The 27,757-nt window shown below is 41.1% G+C and overlaps 2 protein-coding genes across 7 annotated transcripts in view; one reads left to right on the top strand and one right to left on the bottom strand.

Annotated features, from left to right (window-relative positions):
• Positions 1-1,729, top strand: eef1akmt1 (EEF1A lysine methyltransferase 1). Its single transcript, XM_029711824.1, has 5 exons — positions 1-178; positions 350-543; positions 660-742; positions 848-1,137; positions 1,296-1,729. Exons 2-5 carry the CDS (start codon positions 397-399, stop codon positions 1,424-1,426), a joined length of 651 nt encoding a protein of 216 aa, XP_029567684.1. The 5' UTR covers positions 1-178; positions 350-396; the 3' UTR covers positions 1,427-1,729.
• Positions 1,730-3,346: 1,617 nt separating this feature from the next.
• The window catches only part of ift88 (intraflagellar transport 88 homolog), a 30,319-nt gene continuing 5,908 nt past the window's right edge, over positions 3,347-27,757 (bottom strand). For 3 of the 6 annotated variants that reach the window (XM_029711814.1, XM_029711815.1, XM_029711819.1), the window contains 13 exons: positions 27,378-27,464; positions 27,056-27,242; positions 26,472-26,580; positions 26,217-26,367; positions 22,048-22,163; positions 21,845-21,897; positions 18,585-18,650; positions 18,351-18,457; positions 17,863-17,926; positions 16,211-16,228; positions 15,955-16,002; positions 13,353-13,466; positions 3,347-3,543 (listed from right to left, as the gene is read on the bottom strand). In XM_029711814.1, the coding sequence (XP_029567674.1) occupies positions 3,422-3,543; positions 13,353-13,466; positions 15,955-16,002; positions 16,211-16,228; positions 17,863-17,926; positions 18,351-18,457; positions 18,585-18,650; positions 21,845-21,897; positions 22,048-22,163; positions 26,217-26,367; positions 26,472-26,580; positions 27,056-27,242; positions 27,378-27,464 (1,242 nt within the window). In that variant the 3' untranslated portion in view covers positions 3,347-3,421. The remainder of the gene's footprint in view (positions 3,544-13,352; positions 13,467-15,954; positions 16,003-16,210; positions 16,229-17,862; positions 17,927-18,350; positions 18,458-18,584; positions 18,651-21,844; positions 21,898-22,047; positions 22,164-26,216; positions 26,368-26,471; positions 26,581-27,055; positions 27,243-27,377; positions 27,465-27,757) is intronic. The other 3 variants (XM_029711817.1, XM_029711818.1, XM_029711816.1) reach the window with 2 other exon arrangements.

Genomic DNA, 27,757 nt, shown 5'->3' with positions numbered 1-27,757 from the left:
CGCTAAAAGCATATCACTACTGCGCAGCCTGAGAACATCGCTCATGTAGAATACCACATGTCCTTCCTCGGACACTGTAACTATTGTATGTTATTATTGCTTGACACGTGTTGTAAGCGATGAATCAGTAGCGACAGTTAATATTTATTTTCAGAAACCAGCAACACACCACGCAAAGGTACTATACTATTTTACAGTAGGCAAATATGTCGGTCTTGCACGTTCTGGCTAACTAGCTAGCATTGCTGTTTTCTTTAGTAACTTGTTAGCGCGTTTTTAGATCGCAACACACTGACGCTAACTAGCTACGGTAGCTAAGTTACAGTTAACTAACTAGCTTTCCAATTAGTGTTACGTATAGGTGGCTGCCATCGACCTTCGAGCAAGTTTGAAGCCATGAGTGACAGCGACGACGATATCCCTCAGCTGTCGGCGGCCACCCTGGCTGCCCTGCAGGAGTTTTACACAGAGGAGAGAGACGGGCTTGTGCAGAGCACAGCACCGGTGGACAAGTACTCGGTGGGGGCGGTGGAAGAGGACTGGGTATGTTGACCGTGATGCTAGATAACTTTAGCAGCATTATCAGCTGGTCTACTGGCTATTCTCCCTCTATTGCTACATTATGGCTGTATTTACATTGCTTGATATCTGTCCACCAGCGTATGAGCCAATTCTGGTACAGCGATGAGACGGCAACACGGCTAGTTGAAGAGGTTATTCACGAAGCTGGGAAAGGTGGCAGGTGAGGGGGATATGTACTATGCATCTACACAGTCAGGTGTCTGCCATGGCTGGGGTGTAATTCACTACAGACTGCCCTTCTAAAGCTTGTGATGTTACTTTCCAGGATAGCCTGTCTGAGCGCACCCAGTGTGTACCAGAAGCTGAAGCAGGGGGTGGTGGAAGGCTCTGACGGTGTGTCGGCTGTGGTTCTAGAGTATGACCGCCGTTTCGCCACCTACGGCCAAGAGTTCATCTTCTATGACTACAACGAGCCCCTTGCTCTCCCAGAGGATGTAGCCCCGCAGAGTTTCGACGTTGTCCTAGCTGACCCCCCCTACCTGTCTGAGGAGTGCCTCAATAAGGTCGCCCAGACTGTGAAGTACCTGGCTAAGGGCAAGGTGCTGCTCTGCACAGGTGAGCCTCACATTGCTGTGTCTGTCCTCGGGCTTGTGCCCTTCTCCATACCGCACACCACTGAATACGGGCATTCTTACACATACCAGAATGACATGCCGCTCTCTGCAGCTTTTAAAAAAATCTAATATCCTTTGTTTTATCTACCACTCCTTCAGGAGCCATCATGGAGGAGCATGCAGAGAATTTGATGGGTCTGAAGATATGCAGCTTCCTGCCTAAACACAACAAAAACCTGGCCAACGAGTTCCGCTGTTTCACTAACTACCCCTCAAACCTCATGTCCTGAGGCTCTTACAACGCTTCATGTATGGCCTTATTGACTATTGATGTCTGACGTCCATCAATGCCTCAGTTCTGACTTGACCGATGTCTGTGATAGTCGCAAGGAAGGCCCATCTTGTTGGGCAATTTCTATTGCCTGTCAGACAAGGTTTCATTTTGGGGACCAATGGTATCGGACTCTGTTGTTTTTAAAATGATTTCTTATCCCATAACATAATTATGAAGTGAATAATGGTATTCATATTTGACTTCAGTGTAAATAATATTTCATATACACAGAAAATAAATGTCTAAACTGTTGTAAAAATCTGTCGGATTTCATTTGCAGGGCCTGGGAACATGCTTAGAGTATCATGTAATACCAGCAGTGTCAATTAGTATATTACTGTGTTGAAATCCTCCAGGTTCAAAACTACTGCTGCTTACACATGCATTTTCATACATATTACACAGCCCTTTTCTACAGGCTTGCTGCCCGTGGATAGTTTATGTTCTTGTCATTGGAGCAGAGACTGCTCTCTTCAAACTCTGATGCGCAGAGCAGCACCCAGTCTTTCTCCAGCAGGGGAACATGGGTGGACCCCATCGCCACAGATACATATAGCTCTATGCATGAGTAGCGCCCCCCTGACGCAGGATGACCGAGGGCATGTACACAGGGGTTCTGCGGTACTGGTCACTTGACACATTCACCATTTTTGCCCAATTTGTTTTCTTAATGGTGCTGAAGACACTGTATACTGAACAAAAATAAATGCAAAATGTAAAGTGTTGGTCCCATATCAAGAAACTGATTAAAGAGCATGATCATTACACACATGCACCTTGTGCTGGGGACAAAAGACCACTCTAAAATGTGGTTGCCACAGATGTCTCAAGTTGAGGGAGCATGCAATTGGCATGCTGACAGCAGGAATGTCCACCATAGCTGTTGCCAGTTAATTGGATGTTAATTTCTCTACCATAAGCCTCCGACCTCAACCAAATTCAGATGGTTAGGGATGAGTCGGACCGCAGAGTGAAGGAAAAGCCGCCAACAAGTGCTCAGCATATGTGGGGACTCTTAAGACTTGGAAAAGCATTCCAGGTAAAGCTGGTTGAAAGTGTGCAAAGCCGTCAAGGCAAAAGGTGGCTATTTGAAGAATCTAAAATATATTTAGAATTGTTTAACACTTTTTTGGTTACTACATGATTCCATGTGTTATTTCATAGTTTGTCTTCACTATTATTCTACAATGTAGAAAATAGTAAAAATAAAGAAAAACCCTTGAAAGAGTAAGTTTTCAAACTTTAGACCGGTAATGTATAATTTTTTAAATTCAAAATTGTCAGGGGGTGTTAAAGCAACTCTACTTCCCGCGGCTATGCCACTTCCTCATTATTGGGCCCATACCTGGTGCGAACTTAGGACCTCTGCCTTGCTAGCACACGTGACCGCACTCCTGAGGTATCTTACCAGGTGGGGACACCAGGCTGAGGGGTAAGTTTCACACATCCCCATGTGCTATACATCCACAATTAACAAGCGCAAAATGTATGGTGAAAAAACATTTTATAATTTTCAAGTCATTTGAAAATAGTTCACAAGACAAATCAGAGAGATACATGTGCTTCTTTACCTCAATCAGCACACAGCATTTGCCTGTAGCAAATTACAATAAATATTGCGTTGCAAAAAATAAACATCTGTAGCCTATAAAGTATTCATTTAAATGAAGAGCCTCTAAATTGTGTTAAAACTGTATTACTATCTTGAAGGTAGCATAGAGTTAATGACAATGGAATTTCCACAAAGTTTCCAGTTGATAAACGCATCCAGACACGCATATGGGAAAATAATCATCTCCGTTTACGCCATAGGTTTGTTTGAATGTATAAGGGAGGCTCGAGTCAAACTCAGTTTCCATTTGTAAATATATATATATTTTTTTTTAAGAATACCCAACTCATTTAATCTTCAAGGAAGAGGGGAGGAGAAAAGCAGGGGAACTGCAGCTGGCTACTCCGGTAGTAGGTCATCTCCCAGCTCTTCATCAGCAAAGTCATCATCTTCATTGCGCTTCTTAGCTGCAGTCTTTGGTCTCTCCATCGGAGCCCCCAGTGGATCCACGTAGGAGGCATCTACACACAGGGACATATGTGGTTACTATACATTATTATATTGCACACATGGGACAAAGGTGTACCACACTCCCTGCAGATACGGTGTTCCACATTGACACCCACACTAGAACCCCACTGTAAGTGAAAAGTATGAACTGTCGTAGCAGCACACTCAAAATATTGTAAGGGGAACAACACCAATCCCCTGAAGAGTAATGTTAGGAAAGAGAGGGAGGGTGAGTGACTTCATGAAGGTGCCAAATCTAGGTCCAAAAGGCTCCAGCTTCTACCCCCAAGCCATAAGACAGCTGAACAGTTAATCAAATGGCTACCTGGACTATGCATTAACAATGCTGCTACTCGCTGTTTATCTATGCAGTCACTTTACTCTTACCTACATGTACAAATTACCTGTACTCCCGCATATTGACTCGGTACCGGTACCCCCTGTATAGAACCTCGTTATTGTTACTTTTTTTTTTAGTAAATAATTGATTAACTCTTATTTTCGTAAAACTTAATTGTTGGTTAAGGGCTTGTAAGTAAGCATTTCACGCTAAGGTCTACACCTATTTTATTCGGCGCATGTGACAAATAACATTTGATTTGAGCTGTGTTAGTGCTGATGAAGAGGTAGAGAGGGTGATCTATAGTCCACTGCCTACAGACAGTGGATGGTATACTGCTTCTCTCTATTAGGTCTGTTTGGTCCAGGCCTCTGTCATGCATCATTCCACTAGAGGGAGTCCTTTAGACACCTCAAAACAGATTGGAGAGAATGATGCACTGACTGAATCACATACTTCATTTTCATTTCAACCACTTGATTTACTAAGTGCTTCGCTAAAGATTGATGTTAAAAAAAAATCAATAGGTACTGATTCACTTGATCCCTTTTTACTGCAGCTCTCTGCCCCACTTATTGCAGAACCATTGACCTACATTTATTTTACAATTGTTTCTGCTGTTATCCCTAAGATCTTGAAAGGAGGAGATCCTTCTGACTTAGATATTTACCATACAACTTCCAAATGATTTTTCCTTTCCAAAGTTTTAGAATCCCTGGCCAACTCTCAGCTTTTAAAACATTTAAAAACGTTTCACACTCTTCTTAATTGCTAGGTAAAGCCCCACCTTATCTCAAGCTCACTAGTCATCATAGCAGCACGCGCTCCAGCAGGTATATTCACTGCCAAAGCCAATTCCTCTTTTGGCTGCCTTTCCTTCCAGTTCTCTGCTGCCAATGATTGGAACAAATTGCAAAAATCACTGAAGCTGGAGACTCATTAGTCCCTCACTAACTTTAAGCACCAGCTGTCAGAGCAGCTCACAGATCACTGCACCTGTACATAGCCCATCTGTGAATAGCCCATCCAACTACCTCATCCCCATACTGTTATTTATTTTTGCTCCTTTGCACCCTAGTATCTCTACTTGCACATTCATATTCTGCACATCTATCACTAGTTTTTAACTGCTAAATTGTAATTATTTTGCCACTATGGCCTATTTATTGCCTTTTTAACCTCCATTATCTTACCTAATTTGCACACACTGTATATGTATATATACTTTTTTTCTATTGTGTTATTGACTGTATGTTTGTTTATTCCATGTGTAACTCTGTGTTGTTGTTTGTGTTGCACTGCTTTGCTTTATCTTGGCCAGGTCGCAGTTGTAAACGAGAACTTGCTCTCAACTAGCCTACCTGGTTAAATAAAGGTGAAAAAAATAAATAAATGAACAGTCTGGTTTTAGACCTGGAAACAGCACAGTTTTAGATGTGTTAAAATTGCTTAGATCATAAAAATGATATGTTAAAACGTGTAATATTCATCTGTATGCCGACGACATTGTTATAAAGTGGTTGTTTCACTGGATATCTTAAGGTGAATGCACCAATTTGTAAGTTGCTCTGGATAAGAGCGTCTGCTAAATGACTTAAATGTAAATGTTATGTATGCCAGGCGTTGTTAGAGATGCAATCGGACTTTGCTGCGTTACAGAAAGCCCCGGTTGGTTTAAAACTTGTACTTAATGTGGGCAAGACTAAATATATGGTCTCTCATATTCGCAAAACATTTTCAGATGGACTACATATATATTCATTGAATGGTTCTCCCATCGATCGGGTTCCCGCCTAAAAATATCTAGGCATTTGGATTGACAAGGATTTAACATTTAAAAAGCAAAGGCTTTTTTTTTTTTTTTGAACTAGATCTTGCCTCTTCCTAAACAGCAAGAAGCAGATTGTACAGTCACCTTTCCTGCCAGTTCTTGACTATGGTGACACCATTTACCAGATTGCAGCAGCAACTACTCTTAAAGAGCAACGGAATACACCGATTGACATGTGTGTTTTTCTGTTGCTCATTAGAAAAACGAGATTTCAGTCTTGGAGGTGTTTCCTGGCCGATTCCGCGTTTGGTTAATGTTTGCCCCCAATGAGACACTGTAGACACGGGAGCCTATTTCACTTCCTCAAAATAGCCAGAATGAATCTTAGAACTCAAGAAATCTGTCATTTTTATGTTTTTGCCAAGGATGTTTTAGTTGTGCAAATTAACATCTAACTAAAATGTGTTGGTTTGCAGTATTAAGTTAAATACATGTGCAACGTGCTTTATTATGTAAACAAAGTCGGAGCTGCTGGGCCGGTCTGTCTCATTGTCTATACCATTGGATAGAGCGCAATCACCGCAGCAGTTCACCCCATATTAGTGGGTAAATTGACATTGTCAAATCAACCGAGGTAAAGACAGTTTCAAGTTGGATATTCGACGGATATTCGCGCTTTCAAACCTCAATAGCTTCAAACCACTTGAGCCACAGACTCCAAATAAGTGTCATGATGTTGGAAAAATTGCGCACAACATTGCACAGGTCTTATTTTCACGATTTGGACATTAATTCGCTTTCCAAAGCTAATAACATGTGGAAATGTGAGCAGCATTTTGTATTCCTAGTTGAATTAGTTAGGGAGCATAAACAAAGTACACACTTTTTTTACATTCAAATTTCAATAGCTCATTGGTCATGTGACCTAATTGACTCATACACAGTCCAGAATGTCCAATGGCTACCCTTCTATATTGAACACTGTTTAGTTAGTCCATTTTCATCTCAAGATTTTATATGAATTTTTCCAAATGTAAAATTTCAATAGCTCCTTGGTCATGTGACCTAGTGACTACAAACAAGGTTCAGTATGTTCACTGACTACCCTTCTATATTGCACACTCTTTAGTTAGTCCATTTTTGTCTCACAAAAATGTCTCAACATTTAGAATTTCAATAGCTCCTTGGTCATGTGACCTACTGACCTCAAACAAGGTTCAGAATGTCCACATACCTTTATATTGCTCACTCTGATGTTTGTCTACTTTCATATCATGCTATTAGACTTAAATCTGTAAGCTTTGCAGGCCTTCATTTCACATGGGTGTTAACTTAAAAAACAAAAATAAAAAATGTAACAAATGTTCCAGCCTCGCAATAACTCTCTCTTACATGGACACTGAAAAGATCCCCAAATGGCTGTATGTGGTATGGATCAAGGACAGGAGAGGTGTTCAAACAGAGGTGCTTAAAGGAAGGTACACAAGTAGGCCCCGTGAAAAACTGTTTCATATGCTCTTTTTAATCCCAGTAATAGGCTGTGATTTGTCAGTCAGAGTGAGCTTGATAAGGTGAAAGAATCCTTTTCATATACTGTACATTAAGACTAATCCTTCTACGTTGAGTATTAGAACACAGTTTCCATAACCTGATATTTGAGTACATTCACAACAAGCCACCTGCAAACAACTTACAAAATGCAATAGTGCATTTGAGGGTTGGTTTTTCTGATGAAAATAATTATTTATTTGATGCATGGCCTACTATTTCTAACTGGAAGAATAAATTCCTATGTCTTTTGTGAGTAAAATCCTTTTTCCAAAATTGATTTAGGTACATTTTTGTGGAGCGGTATGAGGGTTGTGATATGGGTCATTTAATAGTAAAATCATTTAAGGGATCAATACATTTCTATATTGCTTCCCCAGTATCTGCATGAACCATCAGGCCAAGTGTTTTTGGTTGACCCTGCTGGACAGAAAGAGAAGGAGGGACACGGGGCAATAGTTTTCCATCTAAACCAGCCTTTTTTACTGGAGTACACTAACCCCTAATTGGGGCTCTTTTCTTTACACATAGTAGCAGTTTACCAGATAAGACATCAAGAAGATCAAAAAGTAGATTGTTGTAAGGGTGTATTACGTCCTGTGCTGGCCACATTGTCATATCCATTCTGGATTCTGAGTGGTAAAATCAGATGAAAAATGCCTCTGTATGTGTATACATTTTCCGCCAAGACAGAACTGCCAAAGGGGGTGGAGTTGCAATCTACTGCAGAGTTATGTCATGCTATCCATGTCTGTGCCCAAATAGTTCAAGCTTCTACTTTTAAAAATCCACCTTTCCAGAAATAAGTCTCATTGTTTCCCCTTGTTACAGACCTCCCTCAGCTGCACCCTGGACACCATATGTGAATGAATTGCCCAGCATTTATCTTCAGAGTTTGTACTGTTAGGTGACCTAAACTGGGATATGCTTAACACCCCGGCCGTCCTACAATCTAAGCTAGATGCCCTCAATCTCACCTAAAATATCATGGAACCTACAAGGTACAACCCCAAATCCGTAAACCTGGGCACCCTCATAGATATCATTCTAACAAACCTGTCCTCTAAATACACCTCTGCTGTCTTCAGTGATTGCTGAGATCCTGGTTGCCTCATTGCCTGCGCCCGTAATGGTTCCGCGGTCAAACGACCACCCCTCATCACAGTCAAACGCTCCCTAAAACACTTCAGCGAGCAGGCCTTTCTAATCGACCTGGCCCGGGTATCCTGAAAATATATTGACCTCATTCCGTCAGTAGAGGATGCCTGGTTATTCTTTAAAAGTGCTTTCCTCACCATCTTAAATAAGCATTGCCCCATTCAACAAAATGTTGAACCAGGAACAGATATAGCCCTTGGTTCACTCCAGACCTGACTGCCCTTGATCAGCACAAAAACATCCTGTGGCGTACTGCATTAGCATCGAATAGCCCCTGCGATATGCAACTTTTCAGGGAAGTTAGGAACTTATCGGCAGACTCAACAGCCTTGGTTTCTCAAATGACTGCCTCGCCTGGTTCACCAACTACTTCTCAGATAGAGTTCAGTGTGTCAAATCGGAGGGCCTGTTGTCCAGACCTCTGGCAGTCTCTATGGGGGTGCCACAGGGTTCAATTCTCGGGTCGACTCTTTTCTCTGTATACATCAATGATGTTGCTCTTGCGGCTGGTGATTCACTGACCCACTTCTATGCAGATGACACCATTCTGTATACTTCTGGCCCTTCTTTGGACACGGTGTAAACTAACCATACAATTCTCCTTCCGTGGCCTCCAACTGCTCTTAAATGCAAGTAAAACAAAAAATCATGCTCTTCAACCGATTGCTGCCCGCACCTTCCCGCCCATCTAGCATCACTACTCTGGATGGTTCTGACTTAGAATATGTGGACAACTACAAATACCTAGGTGTCTGGTTAGACTGTAAACTCTCCTTCCAGACTCATATTAAGCATCTCCAATCCAAAATTAAATCTAGAATCTGCTTCCTATTTCGCAACAAAGCATCCTTCACTCATGCTACCAAACATAAAATAAAATGTAATGTAATGTAAAAACATACCCTCGTAAAACTGACTATCCTACTGATCCTTGACTTCGGCGATGTCATTTACAAAATAGCCTCCAACACTCTACTCAGCAAATTGGATGTAGTCTATCACAGTACCATCCGTTTCGTCACCAAAGCCGCATATACTACCCACCACTGCGACCTGTATGCTCTCGTTGGCTGGTCCTGGCTTCATATTTGTCGCCAAACCCACTGGCTCCAGGTCATCTATAAGTCCTTGCTAGGTAAAGCCCCGCCTTCTCAGTTCACTGGTCACCATAGCAGCACCCACCCCATCAGGTATATTTCATTGGTCACCCGCAAAGCCAATTCCTCCTTTGGTTGCCTTTCCTTCCAGTTCTCTGCTGCCAATGACTGGAACGAATTTCAAAAATCACTGAAGCTGGAGCCTCATATCTCCCTCACTATCTTTAAGCATCAGCTATCAGAGCAGCTTACTGCACCTGTACATAGCCCATCTGTAAATTATATATTTTTCACTCCTTTGCACCCCAGTATCTCTACTTGCACATCTATCACTCCAGTGTTTATTTGTTAAATTGTAATTATTTCGCCACTACGGGCTATTTATTGCCTTACCTCCCTAATCTTACTTCATTTGCACACACTGTATATAGACTTTTCTATTGTTATTGACTGTACGTTTGTTTATTCTATGTGTAACTCTGTGTTGTTGTTTGTGTCACACTGCTTTGCTTTATCTTGGCCAGGTCGCAGTTGTAAATGAGAACTTGTTCTCAACTGGCTTACCTGGTTAAATAAAGGTGAAATAAAAAATGTAATAAATAAATAAATACTGTATGTGTGAATGTCTTATGTCCGTCCTACTTGTAGTGTTGGCACATGGAATATTCCTCAACTGCATATATCATAAATTGCTATTGCAAATAGAAGTATTATGTTCAACAACTGACATTTTCAGATAATATTTTGACAAACACTTTGGTGCTTACAATTCATTCTCTATTGTCATTGATTTGGTGGGCATGGCCATCTATGATATAACTTTCTTTAAGCACGTACTGATGAAACTGTCACTTAATATTTTTTTCTTAAAGTCTACAAACGCTCTACATTTATTCACTCTGTGATAGGGTTGGATCCTATATGCTACTTTTATTATTGTCCTGTAAATGGTTCAGTGCCTATAATTTAGGCTGTGTGTGGAATGGGGCATAAAGGACATTACCTCTACTACTAAATTACTACTAGATTATAGTGATAAGGAAAACAGCATACAAATTTGGCTTGTGTATTCATTTGCCTATAACTAATCAGAATTCCATTATGTTTACATTAAAAAGAGAATACTTCAAAATGAGAAGATCCTGCCATGGAAAAGACGACTGGGTGGACATAAAGTGGAAAGGAGGGGAAATAACTCACACCATGCAGCAGGACACCTTCAGCTGCGGGATCTTTGTAATGCAGGTTTGATAGTTATATTTTCAATCATGAATGGTTATCTGTTATGTGACAATTAGGTCAAAAACTCATTTTTTGGTGTAGATGGCCAAGGAAGTTGTACAGAACTTCCCCAACATCCCCTCCCAAATTGATATGGAACCTTCAAAAACACATGGAGCAACTGCCAAAAGAAATGGCTGAGGATATACTAAAAATGTCTGGTATGTAATGACGTTTAATTCAAAGTAAATGTAAATTCTTATGCAGTTGTGTGGGACAGCCATATGTTCAGTTCATGCCTATGATTTCAGAGTTCAACAAAGCCAACAAGTGCTTCATGTGTGCCACTGATAAAGAACCTGGATGTGGCCCAAAGACTGACTGGGTTAGTAACTTTATTTAACATGTTTATAATCTTTTGATATCAGTGACGGCATGTAAGACAATTTATGACGTAACACAATGGATGGCTAATTCGTCATACTACATTGATATTATTTATAACGTGTTACGCTTTGTTTTGTTTTAGATTGAATGTTTTGCATGCCAACAGTGGTTCCATGTGCTGTGCCGAGGACTGAAGACAAGAGTTCAACAGAGTAAAGAACACAAACTGGAAGTGCAGTCTGTTGTTGAAAATGTCTGCTATACCCCATCCACACTGAAGAGGCTCTGAAATGTACATCAACCAGGGATAAAGAGAAAGTTAACACTGTGAAATGTTTCATACTTATTTTAAGTGTCTGTTGACATGTTGGAAAAGATTAAAGGTCTACAATTTGTTTAATTTGTCAATATTCAATTTTTATTCATTGATTTACTGGCCACCATTACTGTGGTAACATGTTCAGTATATGTATTGACCAGCAAACCCACTGCAGTCTACCTCACTAGCTCACTCTCCATCCCTGCTTTGGACAATTAATAGCATGACTCTCGTACTTTGCCATTTTCCTTTATGGTTGATATTAACGACAAATGGAGATTATCTGTCTCTCTCCTATTGTGTACCGCTGTTAAATACTGTGGAAAAATAATAAAACAGGGAAAATAAGTACTTAGAACTACCAATTATTATAGATAAATATTAAAGAAAAGGGTAAACACTGGACTGAACGCCCTAATTGTCAAACTAATATTAATGTACAACATAGAAGAGACATAACTAGAGGTTATGCAATATGGGTGTACATCCACTGCACGCTTCTTAGGTGTGTAATTGACATGACCAAGGAGCTATTGAAATTTAAAACTATGAAAAATGTACATTAAACCGTGTGATTTTACAGTACACAAACAAGAGTGTGCAACATAGAAGAGTACATTCTGCACCATGTTTGAGGTCATGACCAAGGAGCTATTGAAATTTTACATTTGGAAAAATTCATGTAAAAACTTGTGAGATGAAAATGGACTAACTAAAGGGTGTGCAATCTGTAGGCCCACTGATGTACATTCTGAACCTTGTTTGAAGTCATTAGGTCACATGACCAAGGAGCCATTGAAATTTTACATTTGGAAAAATTCATGTAAAAACATGTGAGATGAAAATAGACAAACTAAAGGGTGTGCAATATAGAAGGGTAGTCAGTGGACATTCTGAACCTTGTTTGAGTCCAGTAGGTCATATGACCAATTGAAATTAAAAAAATGTAAATAAATGATTTAAAATAGTGCGAGATGCAAATCGACAAAAAATACATGTGTGCAATATGTGTCTATGCCATCGGGTTAGCGAGAACCAGTTTTGAAACTTTTAGGAGTAATGGTTAAATAGCTATTGAAATTTGAAAAATGTGATTTGTCACTATGTTGACAGTCCCTAATTGCTGTTGGTGGACGTAAGGAAAACTACAGGCGAATATCCGTCGAATATCCAACCTGAAACTGTCTTTACCTTGGTGTCAAATCAAAACTCAACCTTCATTTAACCGTTGTGATGCATGGATGTTCCAAACTCCGTTTTAGACGAGACTGACTTCATGACCAAAATGATCCTATTCAACTTTATAGTACATTTTGACACTACAATAACTGTTTGACTCCTATCGATGCCACATAGGCCATTTTTAAAGTCAGTTGCTCTTTAAACCTTTGTATGCCATCTACCATCGTGCTATATCACAGGTGACAATTTTAATACGCGTCACTGCATCCTGTATGAAAAGGTTGACTGGTCCTCATTAAAGTCCCGAGATCACTTCACTATTCCCTTTTTGTTTACAAAGCTCAACAACACAAGCTTCCGACTTACCTAACTTCATTGTTGAAGTATGAAAACATGAGTTACTAAACTCGTTCACAGGGTTGGTTAACTCCAGGTTCCTCGGGTCTCCACCGAATTAGGTAAATCTGCCTTCAGTTTTAATGTCCCTCGTTTCTTGAATAACCTGCAGAACTCCCTGCGTCTTGATTCCCTGGTGCCACTACGGTAATTACATTTTTTTATTGGATGTTCGTGTAGATTTTTTCTTCCTAAGGGGACCATTGAAAATGAGACCCTGGTGTCAATGGGCTCCCCTGATGAAATAAAAGTGTAATAAAACATGATTTTGTCCACAAGGTGTTAAGATGGATCAGGGGCCTGAGATAGAGTTGTACAATTGAAGACAAAAAACCTACACTGCAAGTCTAAACGATTGAAAGTGGAGGGAGGGAGTGTGTGTGTGTGTGTGTGTGTCTCACCTATGTCTCGCTGGCTGCTGGCCTCGTAGGGTTCGTTGGAGCCAGGCAGTGCCCTCATCTTGGCGCTCAGCCTCTCTCCCTTGGCGCTGGTGCCATGGCTGCTGTGTCCACTGTCTGAGAACACAAACACAGGATTAACCTGCTTGCTTACTGTTGGGACCGGCCCCTTCATTACCCTGTATCTGCATGGTTCACATTTAGCAGTGATTGTTTATCCCTCTCTAACAGAGGGTAACAATGAGAGGCTGGTTAATACCAAACACACTCCTCTGTGTGTGTTTGAGAGAGAGAGAGAAGGAAAGAGATAGGCAGAATGTGTGTGACAGCTCTAGGCTCAGATGTCAGGTCCGTATGGCAGTCCAGAAAAGTGGGGGACAGGCAAGAGACAACCACACTCCACATCTGGCAACTAGGTAGTCATGGAAAAGAATTCCAACCATGAAAACAGGAAGAGGCCCAATTCTGTTGTCCCTCACAATCCTCAAATCCCAGCCTTCCCCAGGGCCAACTCCCTCAAAAATGCAGTGAGATTTCCAGTGGAAAAGCAATCCCTTTTCTTTGCCTCAAAACGGAAGAAGAAAAAAAATGTATTGCACATACCATGAGTGTCTAGCTATACGTTTCCCTGTCAAAGAGTCAGCTCTCGCCTTTTGGGCCGATCTGACCTCCCTGTACAAGAGGGCAGCTTACACTCGTGATCAAAGAGTGTAAGCATGGATTTGGAAGTATCTGTGAAAGGCTTTTCAACCATACTGGATCCTCAGTGAGAGTAGTCATAAGTAGATGATGACTTTGCTGAAGTAACATAACAGTAACAACAACTCCAGTTTTTAATCTGTTTGGGATAGGGGGCAGTATTTTCACAGCCGGATAAAAAAACGTACCCGATTTAATCTGGTTACTACTCCTCCCCAGAAACTAGAATATGCATATAATTAGTAGATTTGGATAGAAATCACTCTAAAGTTTCTAAAACTGTTTGAATGGTGTCTGTGAGTATAACAGAACTCATATGGCAGGCCAAAACCTGAGAAGATTCTATACAGGAAGTGCCCTGTCTAACAATTTGTTCTCCTTCTAGGGCATCTCTATCAAAAATACAGCATCTCTGCTGTAACGTGACATTTTCTAAGGCTTTCATTGGCTCTCAGAAGGCACCAGAAAGTGGAATGAGAGCTCTCCAGTCTCTGGGCGAAAAACAGCAGGAGTTTTTGTGAGTGGTCCTGCTGAGAACAATGACACTGGAGCGCGCGTGCACGAGACGACTCCATGTTTTTCTTTCAATGTTTGAATGAATACAACGTCGCCCGGTCGGAATATTATCGCTATTTTACGAGAAAAATAGCATAAAAATTGATTTTAAACAGCGTTTGACATGCTTCGAAGTACGGTAATGGAATATTTTGAATTTTTTTGTCACGAAATGCGCCCGCGTGTCACCCTTCGGATAGTGACCTCAACGCATGAACAAAACGGAGCTATTTCAATACAACTATGGATTATTTCGAACCAAAACAACATTTGATGTAGAAGTCCTGGGAGTGCATTCTGACGAAGAACAGCAAAGGTAATCCAATTTTTCTTATAGTAAATCTGAGTTTGGTGAGGGCAAAACTTGGTGGGTGTCAAATTAGCTAGCCATGATGGCTGGGCTATGTACTCAGAATATTGTAAAATGTGCTTTCACCGAAAAGCTATTTTAAAATCGGACATAGCGATTGCATTAAGGAGTTCTGTATCTATAATTCTTAAAATAATTGTTATGTTTTTTGTGAACGTTTATCGTGAGTAATTTAGTAAATTCACCGGAAGTTCGCGGTGGGTATGCTAGTTCTGAACATCACATGCTAATGTAAAAAGCTGGTTTTTGATATAAATATGAACTTGATTGAACAAAACATGCATGTATTGTATAACATAATGTCCTAGGAGTGTCATCTGATGAAGATCATCAAAGGTTTGTGCTGCATTTAGCTGTGGTTTTGGTTTTTGTGACATATATGCTTGCTTTGAAAATGGCTGTGTGATTATTTTTGGGAGGGTACTCTCCTGACATAATCTAATGTTTTGCTTTCGCTGTAAAGCCTTTTTGAAATCGGACAATGTGGTTAGATAAAGGAGAGTCTTTAAAATGGTGTAAAATAGTCATATGTTTGAGAAATTGAAGTTTTGCATTTTTGAGGTATTTGTATTTCGCGCCACGCTACACCATTGGATATTGGTGAGGCGTTCCGCTGTCCCTAATTAAGTAACAACCACTATGTCCATTTTTTTGTAGTCAAACGGGTCAGAGGGACAACTTCACTCTTTGCAATGTGTTCAGTGCAACCATTCGCTGGAGGGGGTGAGTTGCAGGAAGGAGTCATTCCTGGCATACACTGCTAACAGAAGATTTCTGGGACACAGTGAATTGTAAAGCTAGACTGTAGAGTTTAGTCATTTGACAATAGTATATTGAAATGGTGGTGTTTCTTTTTTCTAACAATGTAAAACCTTTCTTCTCTCACTTAAACAAACGTAATGTCACCCTTTTCTTCATTGACAAATTACTGTGACAAATATGGTTGATAGACAGCTTTCCATTCTGTAGTACAGTACATACCTCTCCCCTGGTCCAGCACAGGACTGTGTTTAGGCTCAGGGTGAGAGACTGAACAGATCCAGAAGAAAGAGAAAAAGGAAAGCATGCAATAAGAGAGTGACCAGAGAGAACAGGGATAGTTGAGGATCAAGTTAGAACAGCACAGTTAAAGCAAAAAGGACATTTAAAATGGCAAGAGGAGAGTAAAGAGTTGTCTGCGTTAAAAGCACACGTTTGTGTTATCTGCAAACACATAATATAACACTATCCTGCTCACCTGCTTTGATATCCACCTCTGAAGTGCCATAAGAGAATAAAAAGAGTAAATGAATTGTAAGACGAAGTGTGTGCAGACATTTGTACAGTAAATCAGGGGTTCCCAGGAACGTCGTGAAGCGTTTCCTAATCTTCATTATTTTTTAGAACACTCGCTTATAAACGTGATCTATGGAATGTTCTTACATTTGTATAATTTGAGGGGCCACATCACTGGACGCTGTTAAAGGGCTACATACAAATTAACCACCATGAGTAAGGATCTATGAAAAGTATGAAAATATTTCAAAGAAACCCTATTTAAGAAACCCTATTTAAATCTATAAAAAAAACATTTGTCACCGAAAATAGACGATTTGCAGTATGCTTCCCACAGTTGTGTCAAGTTGGCTGGATGTCATTTGGGTGGTGGACCATTCTTGACATACGGGAAACTGGTGAGGTTGAAAACCCAGCAGCGTTGCAGTTCTTTACACAAACTGGTGCGCCTGACACCTACTACCATAACCCGTTCAAAGGCACTTCAATCTTTTGTCTTACCCATTCACCATCTGAATGGCACACATACACAATCCATGTCTCGAGGCATAAAGATCATTCTTTAACCCGTCTCCTCCCCTTCATCTACACTGATTGAAGTGGATTTATCAAGTGACATCAATAAAGGATCATAGACTAACCAGGTGAAAGCTATGTCATGGAAAGCAGGTGTTCATAATGTTTTGTACACTCAGTGTATGTGTACATCAGAGTTGTATAACCCATCAAGGTATGCCACGGTTCAAAAAAGATTGGGAAACACTACACTACCGAATGCTGATGGATGATTGCTATGGCTATAAGGGGAGTTGTTTGAAGCAGCTGTACTATGGTACATAATTACTTCAACTAAAACGTTAGCATGTATACTGGTCTGGATACTGTATAACTAAGCCATTACTGTTATAACATTAGCTGACAGAGCATATCAAGTCTAAGAAACTACATAATAGCCTGGACATGGACACAAACTTCAGATATTCTTTGGAAGGAATAGTTTGCAGTCTTCTCTTACCACATAATCCAAATAATTGTCCTTGAAGGCAAACACCTTTGACTCTTAATGTGCTGATGACTACAACGGATACGATGTAATAATAGTTTTCCAATGGCCAAGGCAGAATGCTGTAGCAATGGAACAACTACTGGAACAACTACTGGAATAAAAGTATTGGAACGGGACCCAGCTCTATTCTAGAAAGGAGGCTCGTACCGCTGTCCTTCTTTGGCGGGTGGCGGACAGGGTCTGGAGTGCCCACTGTCGAGACACACATATGGACAGCAGGGGAGGACAGAGAGATTATAAAGGTTAACTGAATTTCAAAAGTTAGAAAGGGTTAGTATGAGAATAAAGGAACTCGGGGTCAGAGATCTAATGGTGATGTACAGAGCTAGGAGGTAGCTATCTAGCTTCTACAGGCTCATACCGATGGCCTTAGGCGGGGTGCGGACAAGGTTTGGGGAGCCCACTGTCGAGACACACCCATGGACAGCAGTTAGGAGTAAAGATATGATAATGGTGAACTTAATTTTGCAAGGGATTACCATCTAAATAGAAGAAGTTAGAGACAGAGTGTGTTTAGGTGTATAGAGGTGTTCAGGGTCATCACTCACCACTGCTGGCGCTACCCTCTCTCCGGGTGCCTCTAGCGCTGCCCTCCCTCGCCGACTTCACCCGCTAGAGAGGAGAGAGAAATGATGCCTCTGTTGAAATCCAATATCCACAAAAACAACAATACAGAGTACCACACAGACACATTGATTTATCTAACTCGGTTGGTTTCTATGGTGAAAACAAAGACACTTGCAGGGAGAAAAACCAGCCAGAGACACTGGAGTTGATCTGTGATGATGATGTCAGCAAAGCCTGGGCCAGTTAACAACAGAGTAGGAATTAGTGTCACTCCTTTGAAAGACGGTTCTGATCCAAGAACATCTCAGCACTGATTTAGGAGCAGATGGTTCTGATTCACTGAGAAGTCTGTATTCTGTCTGTTTTCCATAGGAAAGACACAATGAAGCCAACACCTCCAGTGGCCTCAGACGGTGCTGTTGTCATTGTCAGTAGCCTTAAACAAGAGTGTAGTGAGTAAGTAGAGTACCTGTTCTCTGATTTCTTTCATCTTCTCCACCTTCTTCAGTTTGGTGGCGTAGTCCTGGACCTCTTTCATCCCCATGTCTGTGCACAGCCTCACCAGGAAACGCAGGCCTGGAGGGGGACGGGGGACGGGGAAAAAAACACACCCATAGAGTCAGTATCAGTATATATTTTTTTTAATAAACCATTACATTAGAGCAGTAATGCTGAGAGGACAAGAAGGGATCGGGTGGATTACATTCAATGTTTTCCGGGAATTTCCGATGGATGTCTTTGTAAGTCTCCAGGGCTTTCTGGTAGTTTCCTGAGGATGAAGGAACAAAGAGCAGCAGTGTTCAGGTCATTGCACATGGAATAATTCATATCTCTTGTCATAACTCTCCTGTGAGGATCAAAAGAGCAGGTTTACAATGGATCTGCCTTCCACCAGACCCCTCTCACCCACAGAGGGAAGGAGGGATTGGTGTGGGAGTTTGAGGACACCTCACGCCAATAGTAAATTGTTTGCAGCAGACGACTCTTTTTGGTCTTCAGTAGTGGTGATTGGAATCGGTCTTTGTTCCAGAGACATTTTGCCACCCAAAAACTCTAACGTCCAAAAGTGAACACGGACAATATTTCTAACATTCAGATGTGGGGAATGATGAGAGATGGAATATGGGAAATGAATGTCTATTTTGTGATGTCATTAAAAATTTTATAAAAAAAGTGATAATGAAAATATTGTAACTTGAAGAGCTTTCACACTGTGTATGTCAGGTTTACATCCTTGACATTGTGTAGGAAATATCAAGGCTGAAGAGAATATTTTTGGTAAGATAGGAATGTGATTTTAGTTTTCTAACAAGATCATAAGTTTTGATAATACTTTGCCCAGTAAGTAGCCACGCCCAAGGGAGCTCAGAGAGCGTGTCCCTTTGTGAGTGTAAAGGATGAGTTGAGAATTAACACACCAGATGGACTCAAGCTGCAGCTTAGGTCTTCATTGGTTACGACCCTGAAAATCAACACGTGGTGAACAGGACAAAGTAGCCTCTCTCACAATCAATGTTACGGCTGAGTAGCTATTCTAAGTACTGTATCTAAGAAAGTTAACTTAAGTAGAACCATCCTGTTACTCTTTTCAAATCGTCGAGTACACTGCTCTCATCACCCCACTGGGGATCATCGACACGGCAGATTAGCAGTCTTCAGAGGACCACTGTTCCAGGACGGGAGAAGGATCCTGTTAGTTCTGCCTAAGACTACAGGACATGGCAATTCTAGCCACGGACAACTAAGAAGTACCTCTTGTGGACAATCCGAGCCTTACACTTGAGCTCAGGAAAAGGCCCAACGGAACCCTTTTCACGAAGGCCTGGGTCCAACAGAGATACACGACAAAGGAAGACATTCAACACGTAAATACATTCATTATTGCTTACCCAAACGGGCGGTGGTTCGGGGCAAAGTATTAGGATTACTGTGAGCATAGTTACAAGTGTATAAGTGTTGTCTCCCTTTCTTCTCTTTCCTCTTGATAAACAAGCAGTCATGTTGTCGTTAGTCCACTAGGGACCTGTTTTCATCTCATGAAGTTTCTAATCAATAACCTATACCGTGTGTGTCCTGTGTTATCATTTAGTTAGTAAATAAACAATTAAATCAATTTGTGTGGTATGGAATTATCAGTAAAGCTGGGGTTTGTGCAGATGCAAGGAGTATGCGACGTTCAGAATTATGAGACTGATATGAGGTAATGATTAATAAATTACTGTTATCGATAGATATCTTATATATCATCTAGAGTTTAATTCGGGAGATGGTAAATCATTAACCTGTTATGGATAGGGGGCAGTATTTTCACGGCCGGATAAAAAACGTACCCGATTTAATCTGATTATTACTCCTGCCCAGAAACTAGAATATGCATATAATTATTAGCTTTGGATAGAAAACACTCCAAAGTTTCTAAAACTGTTTGAATGGTGTCTGTGAGTATAACAGAACTCATTTGGCAGGCCAAAACCTGAGAAGATTCCAAACAGGAAGCGCCCTCTCTGACCATTTATTGGCCTTCTTGATCATCTCTATCCAAAACAGGGGATCTCTGCTGTAACGTGACACTTCCTACGGCTCCCATGGGCTCTCAGAAGGCGGCAAAAAGCTGAATGGTGGCTTTGCAGGCCCTGGCTGAAAAACATTAGCGCATTTAGATAGTGGTCGATCAGAGAACAGAGACTGGAGGCGCGTGCACGAGGCGACCCCATGTTTTTATTCTTTCGTCTTTGAACGAAAACAACGACTCCCGGTCGGAATATTATCGTTTTTTTACGAGAAAAATAGCATAAAAATGTATTTTAAACAGCGGTTGACATGCTTTCGAAGTACGGTAATGGAATATTTAGACATTTTTTTGTCACGAAACGCGTCGGGCGCGTAACCCTTCTTCACCCTTGGATAGTGTCTTGAATGCACGAACAAAACGCCGCTATTTGGATATAACTATGGATTATTTTGAACCAAACCAACATTTGTTATTGAAGTAGAAGTCCTGGGAGTGCATTCTGACAAAGAACAGGAAAGGTAATCAAACTTTTCTAATAGTAAATCGGAGTTTGGTGAGGGTCAAACTTGGTGGGTGTCAAAATAGCTAGCCGTGATGGCTGGGCTATCTACTCAGAATATTGCAAAATGTGCTTTCACCGAAAAGCTTTTTTTTTTTTTTTTTTAAATCGGACACCTCGATTGCATAAAGGAGTTCTGTATCTATAATTCTTAAAATAATTGTTATGTTTTTTGTGAACGTTTATCGTGAGTAATTTAGTAAATTCACCGGAAGTGTTCGTTGGGAATGCTAGTTCTGAACGTCACATGCTAATGTAAAAAGCTGGTTTTTGATATAAATATGAACTTGATTGAACAAAACATGCATGTATTGTATAACATAATGTCCTAGGCGTGTCATCTGATGAAGATCATCAAAGGTTAGCGCTGCATTTAGCTGTGGTTTTGTTTTTTGTGACATTATATGCTAGCTTGAAAAATGGGTGTCTGATTATTTCTGGCTGGGTACTCTGCTGACATAATCTAATGTTTTGCTTTCGCTGTAAAGCCTTTTTGAAATCGGACAGTGTGGTTAGATAAAGGAGAGTCTTGTCTTTAAAATGGTGTAAAATAGTCATATATGTTTAAAAAATTGAAGTTTGGGGATTTTTGAGGAATTTGTAATTCGCGCCACGCCTATCATTGGATATTGGAGCAGGTGTTCCGCTAGCGGAACGTCTAGATGTAAGATGTTAAACAACTTCTTCCGTGGTGCCCCAAAATCCTAATGAGTTAATTGTTACATGATTCATTGAATCGAGTAACAATTAAACATAGTTAGTTGAATCGATGCATAACAGTCATTAGATTAATATGTAATGTCACGACACTGTAAAGGCGAGGACCAAATCATTTGGACAATAAAATTAATCAGTCATCATTAGCCATAATTGAGGTGGATGATAAACTCACCACTTCTTCTGTAGCAGCTGGCCACCATAAGCTGCCATTTCACCTGAGTTGGCCTGAAACCACATGACAAGTTATCAATAGTGCAGGGGCATGATACAACATAACCGTGTCCCAAAGGATATTACTTGTTACACACATTATGATGTACAAACTCAAGACTCATACATACTGATATTATTGTGAGATGAGGACTAGAGACTTACTGGATTAGTGTGGCTCTCTCGAAGTACTGGATGGCCTTCTCACAGAACTGAGTGTCAATGTAGTAGGCCCCCAGCCACTCAATAACGTCAATGTTGGAGGGGAAATATCTGAAGGACTGAACAAGGGACCACATTGAGAATGTTCAGATTTAGCACAAAGTCAACTTCTTTTCGGGACACAATGGCGCTGGCATGTATAGCATCCATTTTAGAAGCTCCTGCCCAATTATGCTATTTCGTATGTTCTTGCGCTGATAACTTTTTTGGTACAAAATGATTCAGCCATAGTTTCCAATGACCAAAAAGAGCTTCTGGACATCAGAGCAGCGATCACTAACCTCGACTTGGATGAAGTGTTTTACTTCAATGACTCGACCACACATTACATACTACTCACCCGGGACCAGGCCCTAATCCCGACCCTCGGAAGAGGAAAAGATTACGATATTGAGTTACGTCGGGGCACCCTGATGAAACTATGGTGGTGAGTGAATAAACCGCCTCTTCTCTCTGTTCTATTGGCGAATGTACAACCACTGGAGAATAAACTAGACAAGCTCCATTCGAGACTATCCTATCAACGGGACCTGAAGAACTGTAATATCCTGTTTCACTGAGTCGTGGCTTAACAAGGACATGGTTAATATAAATCTAGCTGGTTTTTCTATGAATCGGCAGGACAGAACCTCAGTGTCTCGTAAAATCAGGGGCAGGGGTGTGTGTCTCTTTGTTAACAACATGCGGTGCCGGTCTCTAATGTTAAGGAAGTCTCGAGGTACTGCTCGCCTGAGTTAGAATACCTCATAATAAACTGTAGACCATACTCTGTAACAAAATAGTTTATCTAGATTTTTCACAGCTGTCTACTTACCACAACAAACCGATGCTGGCACAAAGACTGCATGCAACGAGCTATATAGGGCAATAAGCCAACAAGAAAATGCTCATCCAGAGGCAGCGCTCCTAGCGGCCGGTGATTTTCACGCAGGTAAAAGTGAAATCCGTTTTGCCTAATTTCTACCAGCATGTCACCTGTGCAACTAGAGGACGGGGACGGACGGAGGATAAATAATAATAAATACTCTAGATCACCTTTATATACCACACACAGAGACGCATACGATGCTCTCCCTCCATTTGGCAAATCTGACCATAACTCTGTCCTCCTGATTTCTGCTTACAAGCAAAAACTCAAATAGGAAGTATCAGTGACATGCTCATTTCGGAAGTTGTCCGATGAAGCGGAAGCTAAGCTACAGGACTGTTTTACTAGCACAGACTGGAATATGTTCTGGGATTCAGCCAATGGCATTGAGGAGATTACCACACCGGCTTCATTAATAAATGCATCGATGACATCGTCCCCACAGTGACGTATGTATATATCCCAACCAGAAGCCATGGATTAAAGGCAACATCCACACTGAGCTAAAGGCTAGAGCTGCCGCTTTCATGGAGCGGGACACTAATCCGGAGGCTTATAAGAAATCCGGCTACACCCTCCAAAGAACCATCAAGCAGGCAAAGCGTCAATACCAGGGACCAGTTCAGGGAACAGAACTGAAAAATAAATACGTTTTTTTTCATGGAACAGAAACAAAATCTGAAACAAATGTGATCCATACAGTTCCGGAACAGAACTCATTTTAAACGCGTGGAAACCGGTTAATAACATTTTACATTCCAGGCATTTTTTCTAGTCCCACAAAAAAAACTCAAAGCGCCTATGCAAACCTCGCACTCTGTCACTCAAACATATTCCAGTGTCTGCCTGCAAGATGAAAATCTTTGCCAGTGTGTACGCGCGTTTAGGCTACCTGCCCCTCCCCAATCCAAAGCATTGGCTACTGTACTGACGTTACAATCATGATTCAGAAGATGGGAAGAGAGATTTTTTTATTAGCTAGGGAGAGAGATTTTTTTATTAGGTAGAGAAGAATGAATTAACTTTTTCAACGCTAGTTAAGGATACTAGATTATATGACTAGTTATCATGTTTCAAGTTGAATTTATTAACACCCTTGAGTCGACTGAAGCACCAGTGCGTCAATCTAAGTAACATAAGAAAATCCATCAACATCCGTCAGTTTAAGCTAGAGGTATGTTTTTTTGTTGTTGCATTGGACACGTTTCAATCCACCGCATCCGCCAATGTTGCACTTCCACATCTGCGGTGAAAGGTGGCAGAGCGGTGTTTGTCAGACCATAAGACATCGGTCTTCTCACAAAAATGTCTGTAGAGTCCGAACGGTTTGACCTACAATCTATTATGTTTTGCCCGCCATCCAGGACATCTATACCAGTCTGTCAGATGAAGGCCCAAACAATTTTCAAAGACTCCAGCCACCCAAGCCACAGACTGTTCTCTCTGCTACCGCATGGCTAGCGATACCAACACACCAAGTCTGGAACCAACAGGACCCTGAACAGCTTCAACCCCCAAGCCATTAGACTTTTAAACAAGACTGATAAATAGCTAATCAAATGGCTTCCCGGACTACCTGCATTTACACTAAGTATTGCACTAATTTTACACACACATGCTACTGTCTATTATCTATCCTGTTTTCTAGTCCCTTCACCGCTACCTTCACTACAGTTAAAAAATTTGGAGTAACTTAGATTTTTTTTTTTGTCCATTAAAATAACATCAAATTGATCAGAAATACAGTGTAGACATTGTTAATGTTGTAAATGACTATTGTAGCTGTAAACGGATGATTTTTAAATGGATCATCTACATAGGCGTACAGAGGCCCATTATCAGCAACCATCACTCCTGTGTTCCAATGGTACGTTGTGTTAGCTAATCCAAGTTGATCATTTTAAAAGGCTAATTGATCATTAGAAAACCCTTTTGGAATTATGTTAGCACAGCTGAGACTGTTGTTCTGATTAAAGAAGCAATAAAACTGGCCTTCTTTAGACTAGTTGAGTATCTGGAGCATCAGCATTTGTGGGTTCGATTACAGGCTCAAAATGCTCAAATGGCCTTTCTTCTGAAAGTCGTCAGTCTATTCCTGTTCTGAGAAATGAAGGCTATTCCATGTGAAAAATTGCCAAGAAACTGAAGATCTCATACCACGCTGTGTACTACTCCCTTCACAGAACAGCGCAAACTGGCTCTAACCAGAATAGAAAGAGGAGTGGGAGGCCCCGGTGCACAACTGAGCAAGAGGACAAGTACATTAGAGTGTCTAGTTTGAGAAACAGACGCCTCACAAGTCCTCAACTGGCAGCTTCATTAAATAGTACCCGTAAAACACCAGTCTCAATGTCAACAGTGAAGAGGCGACTCCGGGATGCTGGCCTTCTAGGCAGAGTTGCAAAGAAAAAGCCATATCTCAGACTGGCCAATAAAAAGAAAAGATTAAGATGGGCAAAAGAACACAGACACTGGACAGAGGAACTCTGCCTAGAAGGCCAGCATCCCGGAGTCGCCTCTTCACTGTTGACGTTGAGACTGGTGTTTTGTGGGTACTATTTAATGAAGCTGCCAGTTGAGGACTTGTGAGGCGTCCGTTTCTCAAACTAGACACTCTTGCACTGTTCTGTGAAGGGAGTAGTACACAGCGTTGCTGATAATGGGCCTCTGTACGCCTATGTAGATATTCCATTGAAAAGAATCAGCCGTTTCCAGCTACAATAGTAATTTACAACATTAACAATGTCTACACTCTATTTCTGATCAATTTGATGTTATTTTAAAATGGACAAAAATTTGCTTTTCTTTCAAAAACAAGGACATTTCTAAGTGATCCCAAACTTTTGAACGGTAGTGTATATGTACAGTACATAGCCATCTCAATTACCTCGTACTCCTGCACATCGACTTGGTACTGGTACTCCCTGTATATAGCCATGTTATTTTTATTCCTTATTCACTGTGTATTTATTCCTTGTGTCACTAGTTATATATCTTATCTTTAACTCTGCATTGTTGGAAATTGACCCATAAGTAAGCATTTCACGAATAGTCTACATCTGTTGCATATCATGCACGTAACAAATAAGATTTGATTTGCACTCTAACTTTGATTCAATACCATCTACTACTCACAATGCTGTTTGAATCCATACAGTTAGATACATTAACACAATAGACAGAAACATAATGATACTAGGATTCTCTTGATAGATAGATCAGTGGTGTGTTGGGAATGACTGACCTCTTGGTAGTACTGGAACGCCTGAGACTTGTCTCCCTCGCTGTCGTAGAGCTCTCCCAGTTTGGCCAACACCTGGGGGTCTGTGGGCGTCACAGTGATCAGTTGCATCAACCACTCTATGGCCTGGTGGGGATCCTCCAACATCTCAAAGCTGAGCTTCAGTCAAGGATCACACTTTCTAAGTTGTAGTCAAGTGCTCCTATAAGAACATCGTTTTTAGGCAACGCTTAATGACCCAGTATTCTGTGAGGATACAGGTTGGCTAGCTGCCACATGACCTGGGCGCTGTTCCTCAGGATGGCGTGGAGCTTCAGGAAACAGTCCAGAGACTCCTCCAGACGCCCCAGACGCTTATAGGTAAGACCTTAGGAAAAAGGACATACTGTAAGAATAGGAAGGTCTCACCACTTAAGATTTCCCAATCCGCCACGGTTGGTGTGTTTTCATTTTTTATATGATGATATAAAAAAAATATATATAAACGCAACATGTAAAGGGTTGGACCCATAGTTCATGAGCTGAAATAAAAGATCCCAATTAAATTGGCAACAAAAGCTTCTCTCTGACGATCAGCGGTATTACTTGTACAAACAAACCCCTTAATTGGCACTCATTGAAACATGCGTGATCCAAGAATGTATCAAGGCAAAAGAGGAGTATTGACAGTACATCATGCGGTTTCCTTTGGGCAAGTGCAGATGAAGAGAGGCTATGGAATGTACCGCCTTGCAAGATAAAAGGGTAACACAGACAGTACATGATTAATAACAGCATAGTAGGCTGATCCCTGAGCTCCCAACAATGATCTTGCTGAATTGAGCTCTGACGGTTTAGTTTACCTAGGTTATATAGGGCCTCAGTGCAGGACGAGTCGTTCCGGAGAGCCTCCTTGTAGAACTCTGCAGCCTTCTCATAGTCCTTCTTCACAAACACCGTGTTGCCCTTGTTGATGAGCGCCGCTGGGTTGTAGCGGTCGGCTGTCATGGCCAGGTCGGCATAGCGGTCAGCCTGGTCGTAGTCTTTCTCCTGATGGGGTCACAGGTCATCACACCAAGAGAGATACGCCATACAGTTCAAGGACGTATGCTAATGTGATTGAACAAAGGAGGATCTCCCTAATATGACTATATAATATCATTAATAAGAAAGAGAGTGTCTTACCAGGAAGTAGAGGAAGGAGAGGTTAGTGGCTGCAGCACTCTTCACTCTGCTGTCTTTCTTCTCAAACGTCTTCAGAGTCTCCACAGCCTGTTGGAGGAACCCTATCACTTAGCATCACTATAACTTGACACGCTCAAATAGTACACACACACCCGACAAGGACATTACACATACAAACGAAAGAGCAGACCACATACCTCGAGCTTAAGAGCCATGCAGATGGAGAAAAGAAAAACAAACAAAATGGAGGGAGTGAAGAGGAGAAAAGCCGTGGTGAAAGTAAACCGCTGAATGGAGAATCTGATACATAGGCAGACAATATAGCAGAGATGTACACAAATACATACATAATGGAGTGAAAAGGAAAAAATACATACTTT

This window comes from Salmo trutta, chromosome 24, assembly GCF_901001165.1.
Source record: "Salmo trutta chromosome 24, fSalTru1.1, whole genome shotgun sequence".
Lineage (NCBI taxonomy): Eukaryota > Metazoa > Chordata > Actinopteri > Salmoniformes > Salmonidae > Salmo > Salmo trutta.
This window is presented reverse-complemented; position numbering and strand designations above follow the sequence as displayed.

Bases quoted from the DNA above. Each gene is read 5' to 3' on its own strand.
- eef1akmt1 (XM_029711824.1), top strand. From the start codon at position 397: ATGAGTGACAGCGACGACGATATCCCTCAGCTGTCGGCGGCCACCCTG. The intron at 544-659 runs GTATGTTGACCG...TCTGTCCACCAG, and splicing joins GGGCGGTGGAAGAGGACTGG to CGTATGAGCCAATTCTGGTA. The intron at 1,138-1,295 runs GTGAGCCTCACA...CCACTCCTTCAG, and splicing joins CAAGGTGCTGCTCTGCACAG to GAGCCATCATGGAGGAGCAT.